This window comes from Notolepis coatsorum (assembly GCF_963971535.1).
Source record: "Notolepis coatsorum genome assembly, chromosome: 10".
Lineage (NCBI taxonomy): Eukaryota > Metazoa > Chordata > Actinopteri > Aulopiformes > Paralepididae > Notolepis > Notolepis coatsorum.
Window position 1 is genome coordinate 25,525,276 of NC_140174.1, and position 21,863 is coordinate 25,547,138.

Below are 21,863 nucleotides of genomic sequence, written 5' to 3' on the forward strand. Positions count from 1 at the left end.
AAGCCGGTGGGTGGGGATTGGACGTTGTGGACAGCGACTCCTACAGGTCGGTTGGGTTGACGCCGGTGCGGCGGAAACAGGAAGTAGCGGGGGCAGCGTGAGCCTCCCACGTGTTACTACTTGTTGCCACTGGAGTTCGAGCTGCTGCGGTGAAAAGATGCGACAGGCTGCCTCCTCGTGTACCGGAGGGGACACGTGATGCAAGGCTTCTATCCTCACTACAGCCGACCAGTGGGAGGCATAGTCTATCAAGACAGGGGAGGGATAATACGAAATTGGGATGGGAGAAAAATAGAAAATAAGGAGAAAAAGTGGATAAAAAAAAATATATAAGGTTAGTTTTCTCAAGAGACCCCAATTACTCTTTTCTCTCTCTTTTTTTTTTTTTTGCAAGTTTAGGCTATCAATCCATTTATTTTAGATCAGATGTGACCGTTTTGTCAAAAAGACATTATGGAACATTTTTAATCACACCCCCCTTTGAGATGAAAATAAAGTGAAATCTAGGGTTTCGCAGTCTTGGGAGAGGCGGGCTCTCAGGTGTGACGCAGGCCGTGACGAGCAGACGTGAAGCTCTGCGCATGTCCGTGTTGATAGACAGGAGGAGAGCTACAAGGAAAAGTGATAAAGACAAAGGGGTGACTAAACAACCTCGGGAAAACAAGAGCGAGAGTAGCATTTCGAAAGGATTATGATTCACAAACGGTAACATCGCAGAAAGGAGGAGGTAAGTGGTGTGATGGAGTGTAATAATTGTTTTTGCGAGAGGTTGTTTTGTGCTGTACGCTTACGCTATCAAGCGAGTATCACGTAGTGCAGCCTTGAAGACGAGGGTTGAGCAGGCGAGAGCGATTCTGATTATTGTCATGAAATTGCCGTGATTTATTATTACTTTCCATACATGTATACGTTTGATGTTTTCCCCAAAGAGATACAATACATCAGGAATTGTCCATTTCAATACGTTTCGGGGTTTATTTCTCCAGCCACTAAACGGACTGCTTCCTCTATCCCCCCTCTATCCAATCAGTAGACTGGATGGAAATGTTTACCTTTTTAGCGTCTGCTGTAAAAACCCATCAGGTTGTTCCATATCTTATCTTGCCAACTCACAGCAGATACTCACAACAATGAGAACGACATTTCCCCAAATGTGCTTGCTTCTCTCTCTCTCTCTCCCTTAGCTGTTTTCGAGGTGTGTTCCGGTCTACTCGGCACCAAATCTTGTTTGTTGTGTGTCTTTTCCAGAGGCACAAAAACCCTGCATGGTGTTGGACCTTGAGGACTCTTCTAGGAATGGAAAGAACTGCAGAGCTATAGGGCAGAGTGACTGGGTGGAAAGAATCCTCGGAGCGCAGGCAGGATGGAGGAAGTGGAAAACACAGAGAATCACTGTGGTTTCATCCTACAGAATACTGCCTTGTCGATGGTGCTGTAGTGGAGCCTTGTTTCCTCCTTATTTGGACTCGTCTGTTTGCACACCCGGCTATTTGGGCTCACACAGTCCCCCTCTTCGGTCTTCTTGACACGCACTCGAATCACAGTTTTTGTCCTGCATCCTTTTGTTCCTCCCTACACACACTCCCTACGCACTCATCCCTTTTGAAAGGGCAGGCATTGCTGTGCCGAACCAGTGAGGGTCTCTCACCTCATATACCTAGTAACCCCACACACACACCCCCCATACCGCAAGCCCCTCTCCTCCAAGAGGCCAAGAGGTTGGCATGGCGATGGTTGTCGTCATGGCGCCAATGTAGCACCGCGGGCCGCGGTGGTGGTGGCGGCGGCGGTGCAGCGGCGGTGTTCAGCAACCAGGGGATGGGAAGTGCTCCGTGTTCGGCCAGCGGGTGGAAGGGGAAGGGCGGAGGGGGCCTCCAGGACCTAGGCTGTATGCCGTGGAAGGTCAGCAAGCAGAAAGCGGCAGGCGAGGCAGTGACCGGGGGGCTGCGGGGAGGCGTGGGGGCGGGAGGGGTTGGAGGAGGTGGGGCAGAGAGGAGGTCCAGGGATCCGAGGGACTCGCAGCGACAGCAGCAGCAGGACCTGTCGTCGTCGTCCTCCTCCCTGACTCCCCCGGTGCCTCCGCAGCCCCCCGCGGCCCCCCCAACCATCTACCATGAGAAGCAACGCAGGGAGCTGTGCGCTCTGCACGCGCTCAATAACGTCTTCCAGGACGGTGCGGCCTTCAGCAGGGATACACTGCAGGACATCTTCCAGAGGTGAGGGGGGTGGGGACTGTATGTGTGTGCGCGCTTCACACTCTCACTTTCCTCACACCTAAAACATTCTCCATCTGTTCTGTCTTTCTTTCATTTGCCTTACCCCTCTTTTTCTCTCTCTCTCTCTCTCATTCCCTTTATCCTTTCGACCGATATCTACGCTGCGCTCTTGTCCTCGCTGCCCGTCATCTCTCCCTCTGGCCTCTTCTTCACAGACTGTCTCCCAGCACTCTGGTGACACCGCACAAGAAGAGCATGCTGGGAAACGGGAACTACGACGTGAACGTCATCATGGCAGCCCTGCAGACTCGTGGGTTTGAGGCCGTCTGGTGGGATAAAAGAAGGTTTGTGGTCCCGGATCGACCGGGTGTTCAAATCTAGTGTTCCTTTATTAAGGGGGTGGTACAGGTCAGGTAGGTTAGGTACATAGATAATAGAACAGAGTGCAAGTGGCCGGCTAGGTGGCACAGTGGGCAAGGCGCTCGCCACCAACGCAGGAGAGATCGCGCTGTGCAGGTGAAAAGATGCGACGGCTGCCTCCTCGAGTACTGGAGGGGACGTGTGAATATTTTCGGCAACCAACTTGTGTTTAGCGTTTCTCTGATTGGCCACTACGCCCATGTGACCGCTGCAGCGCGGAAATAGGCTGTCTATTGCCTCGCGCTGCAGTGCGGAAATAGGCTGTCTATTGCCATTCTCTAAGACAAACTCTAACCTTAACCAGCTCCTTAACAGCGCCTAAACTTAACCCTTCTAACCTTAACCAACTCCGAAACAATGCCTAACCTTAACCAACTCCGAAACAATGCTTAAAGTTAACATGCCTAAACTTAACCGGCGAAAGAATGCACGTTAAAAAAAAATATATATAAATTGAAGGGAATCGAACTTGTCACCAACGGACCGCAGAATCCACAGCAAGGCAGCCCTACCAATTGAGCTAGTTCTAGATGTTAAAAAAGGGGGGATTACTGCTACATAATGCTGCCGCGACAGCGCCGCTCCGCTCTGCTGCTGCCGCGGGGGCGTGGCTAGACGCAAGTTGGTTGCCTTTAATATTTAGGCGGAGGGGACACGTGATGCAAGGCTTCGTCCACATTGCAGCCGGCTTGTGGGAGGCATGGCCTAACAACGTTCGAGACAGGGGAGGGTAGAATTGGACAATACGAAATTGGGGAAGGGAGAAAAATTGAAAATGTGGAGAAAAGGTAGATAAAAAAAAAAGAACAGAGTGCAAGTAGTAATGACGATAACAGTAGTGAGTAGCAGGATTCACTCAGACAGTAGTAATAGTGATGATGGTTCAAATCGTAGTAACACACTGCGCCAGAGTCCGTGCAGTGTTTATTATTAAGAGTCAGCTAGTCCTAACGGTGTTTATTATTAACACTTTGGTTGCCTAAGGTTAAATTCATGATATACCATAGATTGCCAGCGCTATTTGTCTATGGAGAAAGTCCCCTTCTTTGCAGGGCTATAACTTTTTAAATTCTATTGCTACATTGCCATTAATAGGGCCCATTCAAAGTCCTATATGTATTGTTCATTGTGTAGCAACGTTAAACTTTTTCATTCACATATTCATAGTAAAGTATGGTCTAATGTATAAGTATGTTTTCATCTCTTTCTGCAGCTTTCTCCAGAACGTGATATATAGCCCCAAATGCATTATATTGATGATGAAATACAGTTTGATGGCAATCAGCGCGATATAAAAAATTCCAACTAGACGTACTTCTAGAAGTTACTACACGTCATCTGATGTTGACCGGATGGGCGAGGGGGCGTTTATAATTCCGTGGGCAGCGTTATACCAATCATCTAATGTGGGTCAAATGTTGATAATAGCAGTTATATCGAAGACGGTAACGTTACACGCTGAAACTCACCCCAGTCTCCGCGCGCCGTTGGGCGATCATCGTCGAGTAGAAATTTTATCATTATGGGATGTCGATTTGCCCGGTCCATCTCCAGCTTGTATAATGGTATATACGTCCAAATCATGTTGTTTATCGAGTTATTGGCAATCGATCGCTATGTAGTGTGTCGAGATCGAGTCCCGGAACCTATAGCTAGTGCCCGGAAGTAATACGGCCGACCAGCACAATCTCCATAGCACTTCCTGTTAAGCGATTGCGCCGATCGGCCACCAGATGGCGCTCCTGAACCGCCAGAGAGCTCAGTGGGTCCTCCTGGTGGATCTCAGGCCAGCGGAGGGGAAATATGAATCCGATCCCAGATTTTTGAAATATTGATATTAAAGACGCTGTAAAGCGTCTTCGGCAACTTGAGCATGGCCGGGAATGACGTGTTTAGGCGTTTTCCGGCAGCCAAAGTGTTAAATAAAATAATGTATTTGAGATTCTCTTAAAATGTATTTATTTTTTTATTCTTAAACTAATTTAATCTATTGAATAACAGGTCGTTATTCCTCTGACTTCTGTCTCACACACACACAGAGCTCCCTCCCCGGGCCCCTGTCCTATAAGGTATTGGCTTGTGTTGCTACACGGACACATTTGTATGTTGCACCACTTGTACTTCCTGGCTTACAGAGTACAGAAGTAAACAAACACTCCGTCTATTATGTGAACTAAAGAGTACAAGGTTTACACAACAGCCCCCACCTGCTGTTTTATTGTATTTGTACCTGTACTCTCCGCTGTCAGCTGTTTATCTCTCTTTGTGAGCTTGATTAAATAGCGTTAGCTCACGTTAGATAGCGTTAGCTCCGCGGCTAATTTTAGCTCACCCTCAACTAAATCAATGACTAGGTTCTAAAGCATTCAAGTAGTTTTCACTGCACATAGAAGTAGCCAAACAGCGGGAGCATTTCGGGAGCATATTACCAAAACCCAGGCAATTTCGAGCCCTTAAGGAATCAAATAGAGTGCCATGGCTACATGCTAACGTTATTGCGCAACTGTAGGAAAAACCTGGCAGCGATAATGGAATCGAAAGTCACGGGAGCCACACGGTTCCAGGCATCGGCCAATTAGGAACCGATTCCCATCCCTACATGTCGGTTGGTGCGCCTGCGCAGTAGAATCAGGAAGTGTCGGGGGCAGCGTGAGCCTCCCACGCGTTACTCCTCGCCACTGAGAGATCGAGCTGCGCAGGTGAAAAGATGCGACTGCTGTTACCTCAAGTACCGGAGGGGACTTGTGCTATGTATGACTTAGTCCACATTGCAGCCGGCTTGTGGAAGGCAAGAAACAGCGTCCGTGACAGGGGATGGTTGAATTGGATGATACGAAATTGGGATGGGAGAAAATATAGAAAAATGGGAGAAAAAGTGGATTAAAAAAAAAAAAAACGTCAGATAGTCCTAACAGTGTTTATTATTAAGAGTCAGATAGTCCTAACAGTTCTCAAGTTCACCAGCCGTTAGCTCTCCAGCAATTGGCAGCAGTCCGTGCCCACGGTTGAATGAATGAATGAATTTATTTGACAATCAAAATTACATACAATACCGGTACACACATGTACAGCCATCACATATAATCTAATGGTTATGGATCCTGATGGCTCCTGGCATGAAGGACTGGCCGAGTGTGGTGTGTCGTGGGGGGATCAGTCTATGGCTGAACGTGCTCATCTTGGCTATCTCCTCATAGAGGGGGTGGGAGGGGTATTCCAGTATACCATCCATCTTTTTCCAACCAGTATAACAACCTGGAGCTGGGGGATATTGGAATTATGTCATATCACAATATTTTCAAAGATCTTAATAAAAAAGGCTAGGTAGGCTAGGGATATAGTATAGGCCTACAAGATTTTAAATAAATATTAGAAAACTTTAGCTTTTTTAAAAACATGTGAAATAATAACTTGTAATAAAAAAGCAGATCCATTTAGGATCTGCTTTTTTCAGGCCCATTTGAAAGAATACCAGTTTCAAAGCGTAACCAAAATTATTTGAATGCTATTTGTATCTTATTTGAAGGTAAATCATGATGAAATAAGATGACATGTCACCCACCCATAAAACAATATTTTCTTTCCCTAATGAGATTTTAGGCCATTTGTATCCAGCCCTGATCACATCAACTGCTCAGTGAGTTGTTGCTATGCTAGTTGTTTACTCAACTGGTCGATAGAGCAGTTAGGTGGAACAAGTCTACATTTTGTTCAGAGTCTCTGTGCGCTTCTCCTGCGTCTTTGGCTGCCTAGTCCAAGTCAGTTAGTCGACGACCTCAGTCATTAGGGCCTTTAGTCAGTTAAGTTGTTTTTATGTTGAATAAGTTGCTATCATGGACATTCTAAGCATATCACTGCATGGTGTCACGTGATGCATGATCTTTGATAAAAAATTACCACTGTCACTTGTTCTGTCGTAACGTGGGCCCAATTGAGTAGTCAGCAAAATCCCATTCCCAGTCACACTAAGAGTTTCTGTTGTTGGGGCCAGTTCTATCCAACATGCTTGTGACCAGTAGGGCAGGAAGCTTGCTTTTATCAATACGATGTTATCAGGAAGGACAGACTCCTGTTGTTCTTGAGAACAATATAGGTTTAAAATTTACCTTTTATTTAATCTTTGAATATGGCAGTGAATACTTCCCAAGGATCAAACTAAATGCTACTTCCTTAATCCACTGTGTTTACTTATCCAAGCCAGCTCACTACAATTCCATCAGAGAGTATTAGCCAATTGAAAACTTAGGCTTGGGACACCAATTTGCATTATCCTTCTTACTTCCTGTGAGGAGAGAAGAGGGTTGACCTTTTGGGGTGATAACAGATGTGTTTTTTACTTGTTTTAATATGCAGCAGAGGACTTTCATATAGCGATATGAGGATTATATATAATACACAGTAACACAGGCATAATCAAAGCCCATAGAAAGTTGAAACTCATATCATGTCATAGACCACATGAGGTAGTTGCCTCCTCTATGGGAAATCTTTGGTATACACATTTTTAAGCCTATTTAAAATATATATATATTTTTTTTTTTGTGAATCAATAATCACTCCACTTATCAGCCACTAGCACAGGTTGACTTGTGACTTATTGATCGATTGAATTTCTTTATTGACAATATAACAAATATATTACATATATAAATAAATCTATGCACAGCCTCATCGGGAGGCATCATACCTGTGTATAACTTTGTCAAAAGGATTAAACACAATGGGGCAGCAGTACAATACATATTTATTACAAGGTATCCAACCAATTCAATAATTAATAAATTAGTCAATTAACAACTACATTTACATTTTGTCATTTAGCTGACACTTTTATGCAAAGCATATCAACTAAAACAAACAAGAGAGGTCCTGATTCAATGGTTATATATTTAGATTTGATTAAAATGTATTGTCATTAAACGGCACAAGTAGGCCCGAGTGCAAATGTAATGGTAAAGTGCAATAGTAATATACAGATGATTAACTGGATATAAAATATATGAATTAGTACTACTGAGTAATAGTGCTAATCAGATGTATGTACAGAGTTGTAGTATTAATATGTACAGTGATACAGGTATAAAGACACTATGGTAGTAAGTCGTACTGGCCAGCAGCGTAACTAGTAGGTAAGGGATATGTACTACAGATATAGATATAGTATCTAGTCTACAGATATGTAAAAAGGATTACATGCAGGTATGTACAGACTGATGTAGACTAACTGCTACTCAGCCAGCTCTTTAGAGAGGACCTAAAGTTTTCAAAAGAGCTTAAGACTTGAGGCTTGCAGCAGGTCTTTCCACAAAACCGCTGCTGAACATAAAAACTAGTTCTTTCCCATACAGCTTTTTGACTTTTGAAATCAGCAGAGCTCCTTCTAGTGGGATAACTGGACATTGCTAACCCGACAAAAATAATCTACATAATATTTGGGTACCACGTTGTTGACGACAACAAGACTCTTTCCTCCACTCTGAGCCACTTGAGGCTAATAAAATGTTTTAAGATAAGATATTTGTTCTCCTCTGGGAAATTTGGGCATCATAGCAGCCCGGGGGAGGGGTACAGGTATGTGCAGGGTAATAGTAGAAAGATATATAATATAGGCAATACAATTTTATCTGAATATATATTTGGCATGCAGTTGAAGAATCAACCTAATTAATTTGTTTTGAGAGTGTCTGTAGCTTCTCTTTAAAGGAACACGCCAGCATTTCGGGAAATTAGCTTATCGTCTTCTCCAGAGAGAGACAAGAAGATAATAATAATTACTTTGTTTTATAATAGCGCCTTCCATAAAACCCAAGGTCGCTTTACATAGGGGATATCCATAAGATGGATACCAGTTCTCTCTGTGCGTTCAGTAGAAAGCTATCTGGCCACACCTTAGCCTAGCTTAGCACAATGAATGGAAGCGGACGGTGCAGCTCTGGAGAAGACGATGAGCTAATTTCCCAAAATGTTGCCGTGTTTCTTTAAGAATCGTAGGGATGCTAGTATAGCAGGAAGTGCAGGCGTAAATCAAAATGGCATTGTACAAGTGCCCCTGCCAATATTTCTGAGAACATTTCTATTAAAGTGGACATTCTAGCAGGAAATCAGCTGTGGTCGATTGTTTGGCTTGGTACTACATGGCTTGTCTGCATCAGATGGCAAACGACTTCCACTCTCTGGTTTTTAGCATTTTATTAAAAAGAAAAGTACAGAATAACTAAATGACACCAAATTTACATTGAATATCGTATTATTTTTCAACCAATCATTAGTACATACACTATATAGTATTATTACATGGCGTTTTCACATTCGCCGAAATGCTTGCTTGTGATTGGTCAATAGCCCCCCGACAGCGGTCATTATTTTTCAATAATGACCGCTGTTTTTTCAATAATGACCGCTGCGCGCAGCTGTTTGCAATCAAGCCCACTGACACACACTGTTTCAGTGCGGTGTTCTGCTGCCGGCGATGACAGGGGGCGGAGCGACGAGCGGAGCCAGAACAGAGCGCGATAATAATAATCACTTTATTTGGGCTGACAGAGCCACAGAACAACTGCGATTTGTCAAATGAATTAGGTATATTGTTAGTAAGTTAGCCATGTAATAAGCGGGATAATGTATAGCTTTACTCGGTCATTGTTGACCTTCACTGACGTTTAAAACACCTCGCCGAAGCGGCTCGGTATTTTAAACTACGTGTCGGTCAATTATTTTGCGACAATGACCTCGTAGCTATACATTATCCCTTACATAATAAGATCCTCAATAAAAGACCCTCATCTGCACCTTTTGTTTACACTGTTTATTTTTCTCATAGTTTTATATTCGGATAACATTTGATTGCCTATATTTGTCTTTCTACTGCCCAAACCTGTACCTCAAGATAACTGTCTTGTTTTGTAAGCTCGTCGTCGCTGTAAATGAGGGTAACCTCGGTGTCTCAGGAGTTGAAACTGGTTTGAAATTAAATCGACTCATCTCAAACCCCACCCTCTTTTCTTGATCCTCCAATCACAAGCCCCGCTTTCCTTGGGAAGCAAACAGTCGTGATTGGAGGATCGAGCTGAAAAGAGCGCAGTGGTTTGCGATGGGTCCATTGGAGCCCACAGTAACTCGAGTCTTCCTGTCTTCCTCCCAGGGATGTGGGCAGCATAGAGCTGTCCAACGTGACAGGTTTCATCCTGAATGTGCCGTCCAACCTGCGCTGGGGGCCTCTCCGGCTGCCACTCAAACGCCAGCACTGGATAGGGGTGAGAGAGGTGGGCGGGGTCTACTATAACCTGGACTCCAAGCTACGCACCCCACACCCCATCGGCAACCCAGATGAGCTCAGGTAAGACGGCGAAAGAGAGTTCACTGGACAACGCCTTACAGTTAATGGTTTGATTGATTGAAAAACTTTATTAACAGATTGCAGAATGGGTACAATACAGTACAGCTCAATACACACAATTGTTAAGGGGATGCAGACCAGAGAAAGACTTTCATCTTGTTTACATCAGGGTCCCCCATTTTCAATTCATCGTTACATTTATGACATACAGATAAACGGTACTGTTACATCCAGACATTTATGACATACAAGATATACAAATATACAGTAATGTTTAAGTGTTCAATTGTCTTCCAACAAAATCATCTGCGAACAAAATCACTTGTCCATTGATCATGTTAATATATAATCATTACTGTTAACACATTCCCTGCCACGCACTTTCAGCATCTTATACCATTCTCTGCCAGTACTGTAAGAGATGTTCACCTTCTTTGCAGGGCTATAACTTTTTTAATTGTATTGCTAAATTGACATTACTATGGCCCATTCAACATCGATCAGGATGTAGGAACGTTTTACTTTTTCATTCACACATTCATACGAAAATACCGTCTAGAATATAAATATGTTTTTATCGTTTTCTGCAGTAATTCCTAGAACGTGAGATATAGGCATATATATGCATATATAGATTATCAAATGCCGTTTGCTGCCGATCCACGCTATATTAAAAAAGTCAACTGTACATGGTCCTAAACGTTATGACTGATCATGCGCGGATGAACGGAGGGGGGGGGGGGGTCGTTTATAATTCCGTGATCGTCGTTAAATGCTTTATGTAGTATGGGTGATATATAGATCAGAGCAGTTTGTATGGATAATAATAAACAAGCAGGCTGAAAGTAACGTCAGCCTCCTCTTACCATTGGGCGATGAGACTGGAGCAAAAAGATCCCAGTTATTTGATGGGGATCGAGTCGATCCATTTCCAGTTTGTATAATAATAATACACGCCCAAATCATGTCGATTATTGAGTTATGGCAGCGATCCATATCCACAGTGTGTGGCTAGAGTCCTGCAACGATATGCGAGTGGCCGGACGCATTTAGGAGACGCACCGATATCCAACCGGCCATTTCCGGTTTGGCAACTCGCCGATCATCCACCAGGTGGCAGTATTGAAGTGTTGCAGAGTTGTGCCGAGTCCCACAGCATCAGACCAGGCTCCGTGAGGGAAATATCAATACCATGGCGAAAAAATGAAATATGATCAAAATAACGTCGTACGCCGTGGATTGGCAGAATTAGCATGAACTTGAACACGTCGTACAACGTGAATGGCGCAGGATGTGTTAATAAAAACAGTAAAATAATTTATTTTACAATCAACAGTCCATCCAGTATCTTTAGAAAGCAAAAGTTATATGCGGCCTAGAAAGATCAGCAGCTCTGCGTAGAGCAGAACACAAGAGCTTGTCTCGCTCTCGCAGACATGACTGGGTGCCAGCAGGTGGGGCTGTTCGCATGACGATCTATATCGCAGGTATCAACCTATATTGTGGGATGAGAGACTAATGTCTTTATCGATTAGAGATTTTCCTCTTTTAGAGATTTAGATTAGAGATTTTCCATCGCTATCGTCACAAAAAAGCTTTACAGAAGTATTCTGCATCATTCGTCCTCTACATTTGGGCTGTATTTAAACACGGAGGAGTGTAAGACTGAAGGAAACTCCCTGTAACACTCCGATACAGAACAAGACTCGGCCCAAGCACGACAAGATGTGGAACTTGTATCTAAAAGAGGGGATACTTCTGTTGTTTGCTCGTGGTGTGGATAGAAGAACTCCGATACTGACCAGAATACTGTAGAATGCCGCAGACTAGTTCCCCACGTTACACTCCCAACAGACCTCTTCTACTGCCTACAGAAGAAGAACCATGAGAGGCAAAACGGGAAGAGAGGGAAGATGTTAGCTACATGGAAGGCAAGTTTGAAAGCAAAAAACAAACCTCAAAACCAGCATCACTTCCAAGTAAAAGGAATATCAGTTCACAGGATTATCAAAAGGTAGTGATGAGGCATATGGTTATTTTGTATAGACAATTCTTTCATTGAATTTACAGAAAACATACTATTATTATTTGTGATATATATCGTTATAATATCGAGATGTGAAAAATTACCCATATTGTGATAGAAGATCACGTCCGTAATATTTACACAGCCAGTCGTCCAAACTGAACGCTGAGATGAGATGATGAGAAAGCCCTATCGGAGTGGGTCACACGCGGGTCCAAACAAAGCCTTGGACCACGTGTTTCATAGATGTGTCATTCACAGGCATGCGGACAGACGGGTGGTGTGACTGGTATTGTTCGGTCCGCCAGTGAGCGGCAGGTCTACATAACGTATGTTTCCTCTGAGGTGCATTGCAGCACCAGGGTTGCATACATTTTTAATGCAGGTCGCCCCGGTGGGAATTTAATCTCTTCACACGCGCAACCCGGGAACATATATGGTGCGTTCGGTCGGCCCTCGTCAACTCGTGAAGGTTGTAAATTTATCATGTGACTAAATCGTACATACGAGGTGATAATGGTAAGTGGACTGCGCTCTTTATCCAAAGTGCTTTAGACTCATGCCTCACATTCACTCACATTCACTAACATTCACACACCAACGTGGAGGCGACCATGCAAGGTGCCAACCTGCTCATCGGAAGTTAGGGGTTAAGTGTCTTGCTCAAGGACACTTCGACATGCTGCCTGGGAGCTGGAATCTAACCGGGAATCTTCTGCTTACCAGACGACTGCTCTACCTCCTGGGCCACTGTCACCCTGTGATGGGGAGAGACTATAGATACCCGCATGGGGCCTGCATACCCAGGATGCCTTGCGGTCCGACAAAGACAGAGCACCCGTCAGGCTGCTTTTAAGTCAAAGTCAACTTTATTGTCTGTTTTCTATTTGTGCAAGACATACAGACATTTTTTATTTTGTTTCCCCCTTCCCACGGTGTATATAATAAAAGATCTAGACAATATAAAACACAAAAAGTAACATAGGACACAATATACAACACACTATACAGGACTATGTACAATATAAACGGTAGCTTAAATTAATGAATGAAATAAAAATAACTTTGTGCAAATATTTCCTAGCAGTACATAGTAAAATAAAGTGGTGGTAACGCACGCGTACTACGGTCATAGATGCTGGGTTGTATCAAATGTCAAACATTAAATAAAATAAAATAGCAGCATAGCTCACACAGTTAACATTAGCTGTAACGTAATCTAGCTGGCTGCTTGGCTTGAGCCATATGCTTCTAGTCCTGACCTGCTGATGATAACATGTTTGAGACCTGCAAGAGACGTGTATAATGAGACAACTCTGTAATAATATAGCCTTTGTTTTCCGATGGGCTAAGTTAGCAATTAGTTAAGGGTCTTCATTGTTATTAGCTAAGTGTCTAGTACAATCAGAGAGGGTCTATGACGTAGCACAACTGTGTTAAAAACATCCCGACGGGTGCACTGTCTTCATCAGACCACAAGGCATTCTAGGTATGCAGGCCCCATAGGGCATCTAGTGTCTACCGAGGTGATTGCTGTTCGGGTTGTGCTAGTTAGGTCAGAAAGTCGAGACCAATCGGATCCAAGGCAGTCGATTCAGCCAGATTATTCAACCTTTCTTTCTTGATGCAGGTGGGTTTGAGTGATTTTCAGGAATCCCAGTGTGACATCATAATTCTGATGATGTCTCATGACACTCCACGTGCATAATAAAGTATGTTTGCACCACGGAAGGTGAGAGGTCACTGATAACGTCACAACTCATAAACTCTGTTAGCATGGAACTTGCCTGAGTTTTTTTACCACTGGTATTTACCACTTGGTCAGCCATCCGAGTGCAATCTCCCGGTGGTAAACTCAAGAGATGTCCGACTTTACGAGGTGATGGGGACTGGTCAAACGCATGATTAACCCAGATGCGGTGCTCTACCCATTGACGGGGTATCTGCGGGGTATTAAAAAGTATAACCGAGTATTAAATTAATAAATTCTCAATTTAAGGCCTAAAATTTGCACAGGTAATACATTTTGGGGGGGCAGCCCGGGTATCGGGAGATTAAATCATATTAAATATATAAAATGTGGGCGGCTACGTGGCGTAGTGGGCAAGGCTCTCGCCACGAAATCTGGAGACGCTGGGCTCGCCTGTTCGAGCCCAGCGCTCCACATTTGCTTTCAGTTTAGCTGGTCGTCCGTACTAATACACATTGGCCGTATTAGGGGGTGGGAAACTGATGGGTGGGGATCGGGCGTTGTGGACAGCGACTCCTACAGGTCGGTTGGTGCGCCTGCGCAGTGGAATCAGGAAGTGTCGGGGGCAGCGTGAGCCTCCCACGCGTTACTCCTCGCCACTGAGAGATCGAGCTGCGCAGGTGAAAAGATGCGACTGCTGTTACCTCAAGTAAGGGGGACTTGTGCTATGTATGACTTAGTCCACATTGCAGCCGGCTTGTGGGAGGCAAGAAACAGCGTTCGTGACAGGGGAGGGTTGAATTGGATGATATGAAATTGGGATGGGAGAAAATATAGAAAATGGGAGAAAAAGTGGATCAAAAAAAATTAAATATATAAAATGTTTTTGTATTCAAGTTGTTTTTTGTTGGGCTACCGGGAGCTTAATGCGTATGGGGAGAGCTTTTATGGAACGTGAGAATTTGAAATGGCGTGCAAGTGCAGCGTCGCTATGTGTTGTTGTTTTTTTGCTAGTATGGTTGTGAAATTGGAATTTTGCTCTAAGTGGTATTAAAAAGTCTTAAAATGTAAATTGTCAATTGTTGAAACCTGCACATACCCTGATTGAGCTACACAGGAACTAAGCATGACTCATCTCACTGTCCATTTCTTATGACATCACACAGGAAGTTCCTGCGTCACCAGCTACGAGGGAAGAACTGTGAACTCCTATTGGTCGTCTCCGCCGAGGTGGAGGCGCACCAAACGTGGAGGTCCGGCGGCTGCTGAGAGTGGTTCACCCAATTGCATCTCTTGTGCGGCTCTCAGGACAGGCGGCCTGCACCAATCGGGGGATGGATTGAAGTGGGAGTTGTGCATAGCCAATCACACGGACGCACACTGGCCAGACTTATTTTTCCTCAAACTTTATTTGTTTTTTTTGTTTACACGGCTATTGCTGGACTCTTGCCTGATGACCCCCATAGCGATGAAGGAAGCAAACGCATACAGGGAGGCCACACAGAATCACAATAACAACTACAACACAACTACCAACTACAACACAACTCAGATTTATGAAAAAGGTTCTTTTGGTGGTTGGAATTCTTATGTGTTTATATATATATGTGTATATATATACATATATATAGAGAGACTATTTTTCAATGTCACTTTTGTTTATGTTTTATGGTGTCCAGTTTCCAAAGTTGTGGGAGGTTCAGGTTGTCTGTCTAATGATCACCTGGGCCAACCTACTCACTCTGGAGCCCCTCTCTCTCCCCTCCTGATGTGTACATCTCTCTCTCTCCCCTATCCTGCTCACTCTGGAGCCCCTCACGTTCCTCTCTCCCCTCCCGATGTGTATATCTCTCTCTCCCCTATCCTGTTCACCAACTGTGTCCTTCCTCGTCTCACTGTGACCGTACCTCACATCTCTCTCTCCCTCATGTCTCTCTCCCTCTCATGTCCCTGTTCAGTCAATTGATTTCTGCGTCGCCAACTTCTTACTTGACCCCATACCGGGACAGACAAATCCCCCCCACACACATACACACACACACACACCAAGCCTTTATCAACGGTTTTATACAGTGTCAACAAAGCAATGCAACAGCTAGGCCGAGCACCTCCATCTAGTGCAGTGGTTACCTAGTCTGCAGTTCAACCTGGGAGGGGGGGTTCCTTTATGTAGTTATAAGGTTGCTTCACTAGTCTAGTGGAATGCGGGGGGGGGGGGGGGGGGGGGGCTGACTGAAGCATGTAGGAACCACTGCTCTAGTGGACGTCTGTCTGCACATCTGCTGTAACATTGGTCCAGATGACGGAGAATAAGCACCCATTCTGTAGCACAGGAGAGACGCACCGATGTAATGATCCTTTTCTCTACCGACTAATCGTCAAACCTGCCAAATACACAGATGAGAGAACAGGAGATGATTTTTTTATTTTTATTTTTATCGTCGTTATCATTATTATTAGTTTTACAGTTACGGTTAGCCACAACGCATGGCGGGTAGTTTCAATCTGAGTGTTTTGGCGTGTGGCGTTGTGAAGTCAGCAGTTGGAAAACGTTAAGGATTTGGTTCAGAGGAGACTAGTCGTGTCAAAGTGCCGGTGTGTTGAGTAATCTAGGAGATGACAATTTGTGTCTTTTTTTTTTGGGAAAGTAGAAAGTGAAAGTGGGACTGACCCGGCGGAGCTCATGTCAAGCTAGACGCGTGCCGTCGGTGTAGTTTGATTAGCTTGAAATGAGCCTTACGAGAGATTTGTGTCATTGGTGGTCGTGGCTTTGATGTATCCTCCATAACAGAAGCTGTTTATATATGTGTATGTTGTCATGAATGACAATATTGGCCTTAACTTGTTTACATGGAAAATTAAATAAATATATATATATATATATATTGCTCTTTATCTTCAAGAGGGGCTGTTTTTAGTTTGGGTGAATTTTCCAGCTCAGTCCACAGAGCTCCCCCTCAGAGAGCTGCTCAACGTCGTTATTCAACTGGACCTCCATTGAAACGTTCACAACTCATGTTTGTGACTTGATTGTTAAGGTTAGACCTAGTCTGAACTGAGCAGCCCGCTCTCTGCCCACAATAAATAGAATACTATATCCCTCACTACTTCTCTTTAGTATTGTAGCGGATTCTGCTTTTTTGCCATGATGACAATCCCATCCACTCGTCCCTCCCTGATGAAAGAGTCCTGATTATATGTCACTGTATTTTCTCTTGTTTTTCACAAATAAAAATGCTTGTAATGGCACTTTATGTATGCCCTGCTGTGTGTGTTATGTGAGTCCATGGGCGGCCTTAAGGTTCAGAGGGCCCGTTTCAAGATAAAAAAAATGGGGCCCTTATCTTGTATTGACACCGCCTCTCCTGTACATTTACAGGAGAATGTAAAGTGGGCCTTGGACATGAACTGAAACATGCCTGACGCACAAATTCGCTTCCTCTTACTTAAATGTGTAACTGCTCTCAGGAAATTCTCTCTCTCAAACACACACACTCGATGCATAATATTCTACCTCACCCAGAATCACAATAGGAAGCCAATGAAAATATGTTTTAGGCAAATTTGCACGGGAAGCTATAGCCACTGTACCAAACTTGCCAAGAACATTACTTGGGTTTATGTCGGGAGCAAGGTTTCTTCTATATGGTGAAAGACTTTGTCAGTAAACATATTTCTGTGTTTATAATGTGCCTTCTCAAGCATTTCCACAGCGCATCAGTTATCCACATTGGCACAGTTTGCTCTTGTTCTTTATCAACCCAGGGTATGTTTTGCTTTTTCAACCCAGGGCCCTGCTAGCGAGTTGGGCCCGTTTCAGCTGAAACGGGTGAAACATAGCTACGGCCACTCATGTGTGAGTCATGACTCATGTTATAATGGAGGGTTTTTTACTGTCTCCCTCGAATTACCTCGGCAATTACCTTGGAATCGTATTTTGATAACTGAGACAGAGCGCTTGTTGTGATGCAGTCATCTGCGTGCGCGAACCCAAGCCACTGGCTTCACAGCGTGAGGCTACTCCGTACCATTGCCTGAGCGCGCTGCTGGGACGCGCGTCTGCTGCGGGGCCGCGCCAAGCAGTGTGCGCGTCTGCCGCGGGGCCGCGCCAAGCAGTGTGCAGATGTGTCGCAGATTTGTAAAGTCACTCCACGGACAGACAGGTCCGGCACATAAGGAAGTAGGAACGGGGATCAACTGGCGTCAAACTAACTAAAACAAGGCTCGGGGCGAGAAGGGATCGGGTTGAATGGGGAGAGCGCAAGATAGATCAGGCCTATACGGATTTTGAAACGACATCCACTGAGGAGGACTACTGTCATAATAAAACAGTTCGGGCTAGTTTGTTGTGGAGAAGGAAAGGCGCTACTCCTCTGAAATAGTTTATCATAGAGAGCGCGCGTCGCTGAGCGCACTGGCGGCGATGGAGCTGTCGGCGATTGGAGAGCAAGTGTTTGCCGTGGAATCAATAATCAAGAAAAGATTTAGAAAGGTATGTTTTTTTTGCATGCGTCTCTAGCATTTGGCCGCGGGGTGTTGCTGCCAACGTTTGATGATAAACAGTTACACCATCTGGGGATGATGCGGTGCCTGGATGTGGAGGAGCGTCGCACTAGTAACCCGATTATCCAATTGGTTCCTCTGTAGGGGGCGGGAGGCGCGCATGTTCCTAACGTGGAGCGTGTTGCCATCGCGTTATTAACAACACAGCAGCACGCCGGGTGTTAGTGTAATGTATATTCATTACTATTGCACTGAAGGATTACAGATCCTTAGATCCAGGAGACTTGGGACGAGCACCATGTGTTGTACAGGCTTATTCTGTATGTATGTATGGGCTAAATCGATAGCTTTTTTGGTTGTGACAATAAAGGTGCGCACATTAACAGACGCAGGTGTATTATACACAGACTCAAGGCTAGCTTAACATGTCTCAACAAATGCTCATGTTTGTATTAATTAATGATTGTGCCATTATTGCTATCAAATGTAATGATTGTGAAATATTTCTGTAATGAGTTATATGTCTATGTGTGTATGTACCAAGCATCCTTGACTTCCAGGGACAACGATGTAAATAAGTCATTGGCTTTTTCGTTCCTATCCTTGACAAAAGCAAATTATGTGATGTAATGATCTGTATATGTTTTGTTGTCTAAATAAATACCTACCTACCTACCTAGTGGGTTAACGGATAAACGGGGCCTCTAAACTATTTTTGTAGTGGCGCATCAAAATACAAACATGAATTCCCATGATAGGCGAGTTGCTTAGAAACCACGTGAGTCCATCTATCATCATATCTCATGTGTAAACCTGATATGGTGTGTAGATTACGTCCCTGAGATTGGAAACCTAAGCGCGCTCATCGTTATTAATAACCAGCGGGTAGCTACATTATTAACAGTAGAAACGTGCACGCTGGTGTTATTTTTTCTGCCTATCGACTAACCTAAATAAATCCCACCCACCGCACATGTTAATGGGAATTCCCGGATATGTTGTAGAATACTTGAGAATTCCCGTGATCATGGGGTCGAGAGGGTGGTCTGTGTTTTGGGGTTTTTCGTGAGAATCCCCCACCGGCAGGCGAGTATGTCAGGAAGCAGTGACGTCATTACTGTGGTATCCAAACGCTGGGAAGCAATTACAGGGTGACGTCGTGTAGGATGACTAACCAACCAGTGGTGACTCGGGTATGCGTATAGAGTACCATGCATTTTAAATTGTGTATCAGCCCCACATGTAATAGCTCACTTTTACTTGTAATAAAATTATATCCACAACGTGGCCTGTAGACCTACTAGTCTCTGAACTATAAACTGTAGGCCCACAAGAAAGCATATTAGGGACTCCTGGGTGGCAAATCTCTTATCACCTCTCCAGTCTTAGTGGGTGCAAATAGGGGTCTAATAATTGATCTATACTGTACCCTAGTATGCAAGTTTGTGTGTGGGCAGATTTCATGCAAATACTACACTTTAGAAAGTATATCTCATGTGATGTCATCTGACATTATTGGTAAGTCGCTCCGACCAGAAGCAGGGTGCAAAAATGGAGAATGCAATCTTTTTGACATCTCTTCAAACAAGTCCTTGAGTGTAATGATCACATGAGATGCAACTCCTCTAATGCCGGTTTCAAATATTGCTCTTTAACAGGGGAATGTGGAGTACCTACTGAAGTGGAAAGGGTGGCCTCCAAAGTGAGTTTACAGATGGATGGATGGATGGATGGATGGATGGATGGATGGATGGATGGATGGATGAAATAAAAGATGAATTTATGAACAGACAGACTGAAGGGGGAGACCTTTACCCCATGCTGTCTTTATGTGTGTGTGTGTTTTTTTTATACAATTTTTTTTCCATTTTACATGTAACAAAACACAATACAGTAACAATAATAATACACAACAGGACAGTACTTCAACAATAATAACGATAATACAACCAGAAATAACAAAAATAATAAATACAGAGCAGCGACACGGGAAGGGGGGTGCTGAGGGTGCTGCAGCACCCCCACCTGTTGGCAGAGAGTTGTAACTGCAAGGCCAAAAGTTTGACACATCAATAAAAAACTTTTATTTTTTTAGTTAGGATTTTACTGTAAGTTGTTTTTAAATGGTTGAAATCCACCCTGTTTTTTTTAACCTGTTAAGCTGTAGCCCTATTTTCAGAAATCTCGCCTAAAGGTACATGCCTAAGTAAATGGAAGATTGCTCCACTTCTACAAGGCCAATTTGCATGTTCTTGGTATCTAGGAACATCTAGGGACCTGTGGGTATGTATTTCCAGTGTCAGAAATATTGTGTTACTAGGCTTGAGTAAATTGTAATGAAAAAAGGGAGAATATAAATTATGATTTATTTTTGCATCTGTGCAATTGTGAGAAAACCGAGCTCGCTCATTCAGCACCTTCTTGAGATCAAGTGTAAAATCTAAGCAAATGAATAAAGGGAAGATGATTAAACAGAAGGATTTGTAGATACAGTAATAAATGATAATCGATTTGAATTATAAATTCATATTTGACCTTGACCTTATTATGGCCAAATCATACAGCTATGGATAGGGAAAAGGCTCCTCTTTCCAATGGCAGGGTTGAATCTGGATTTATTTTCGGTAAATCGTATAAAACATCTGTAAAAATTAAAATATACACTTTGACTACTGTTTTGATAGGGTTATGGTCTTTACTCTTGGCTACAAAAAAATTATAAAAAAAACATTGACCTCTTAACATCCAAGGGCCCACATGTGGGCCCTCATGAGGATGATTTGCGATGCCACTTTGCCGACCTCTAGCGGCTCTGGTGTGCATTTTTTTTAATACAATATATTAGGGCTGTCTTAAATACTTCGAAGCTTCGTTAGATGGCACAAGCTTCGAACATAATTCAATTTTTTTTGCCTCAAATCTTGCGCCTCTATTCCAATGAAACGAAAGTAAGCGGCGCCTCGACTCCACCTCTCTACAACAAGCACGTGGAGATTATCTGTGTTGAAAACAACAAGGACATGTGCAGCAGACATGTCGACGAAGTCATCAGACGTGTGGTTACACTTTAAAATATGCAAAGACAATGCCACAAAAAACACTTCCTCCCACCCCAGGACCCCATGACCCCTCAGGACCAACATCCCGACCCCGCTTCGCTGCTAGATCATGGCCTTTACCTTCTCGCCCGCTGAGGTCCATTGTTCAATGTTGGATTGCCCAACTCCAATCACCTGAGCACCGGAGATCTCCATGTAAATGTGTGGTCTTTGTGCAGGTACAGCACGTGGGAGCCAGAGGAGCACATCCTGGACCAGCGCTTGGTGCAGGCCTATGAGGAGAAGTGAGTAAGAGTCAGACCAACATGACACATTATCCTCGCCGGAGCCCCGAGAGGCAGCACGTACTTGCAGGGATTGACTGGGGGTTCGGATCCTTATCAGTTACATGAGGCTAAATCCAGGATCGCTTTTGGCTACTGGATCATGTGTTATTTTGTGATATAATGTGATATGTTAACACATTCGGGGCCATTGGGATTAGACAGGGCCCACTCTATACGGCCAGCATTTCATAATAACTTTTCATTGTGCGTGAGGCTGTTTGTAGAGCTAAATCTATACTTTATATTATTGCTATCTGTCCATTCTCATTGTCAATTGACACTATAAA

The 21,863-nt window shown here is 44.0% G+C and overlaps 2 protein-coding genes across 2 annotated transcripts in view; both read left to right on the top strand.

Moving 5' to 3' along the window:
- Window positions 1-592: 592 nt before the first annotated feature.
- Window positions 593-15,862, top strand: josd1 (Josephin domain containing 1). Its single transcript, XM_084322896.1, has 5 exons — window positions 593-727; window positions 1,249-2,216; window positions 2,432-2,560; window positions 9,778-9,972; window positions 14,855-15,862. The coding sequence occupies exons 2-5, from the start codon at window positions 1,819-1,821 to the stop codon at window positions 14,955-14,957; spliced, it is 825 nt and encodes a 274-aa protein (XP_084179022.1). The 5' UTR covers window positions 593-727; window positions 1,249-1,818; the 3' UTR covers window positions 14,958-15,862.
- Window positions 15,863-17,921: 2,059 nt separating this feature from the next.
- The window catches only part of cbx7b (chromobox homolog 7b), a 31,242-nt gene continuing 27,300 nt past the window's right edge, over window positions 17,922-21,863 (top strand). Inside the window, exons 1-3 of the mRNA XM_084322699.1 lie at window positions 17,922-18,180; window positions 19,850-19,893; window positions 21,469-21,534. Coding sequence (XP_084178825.1) covers window positions 18,112-18,180; window positions 19,850-19,893; window positions 21,469-21,534 — 179 coding nt within the window. The 5' untranslated portion in view covers window positions 17,922-18,111. The remainder of the gene's footprint in view (window positions 18,181-19,849; window positions 19,894-21,468; window positions 21,535-21,863) is intronic.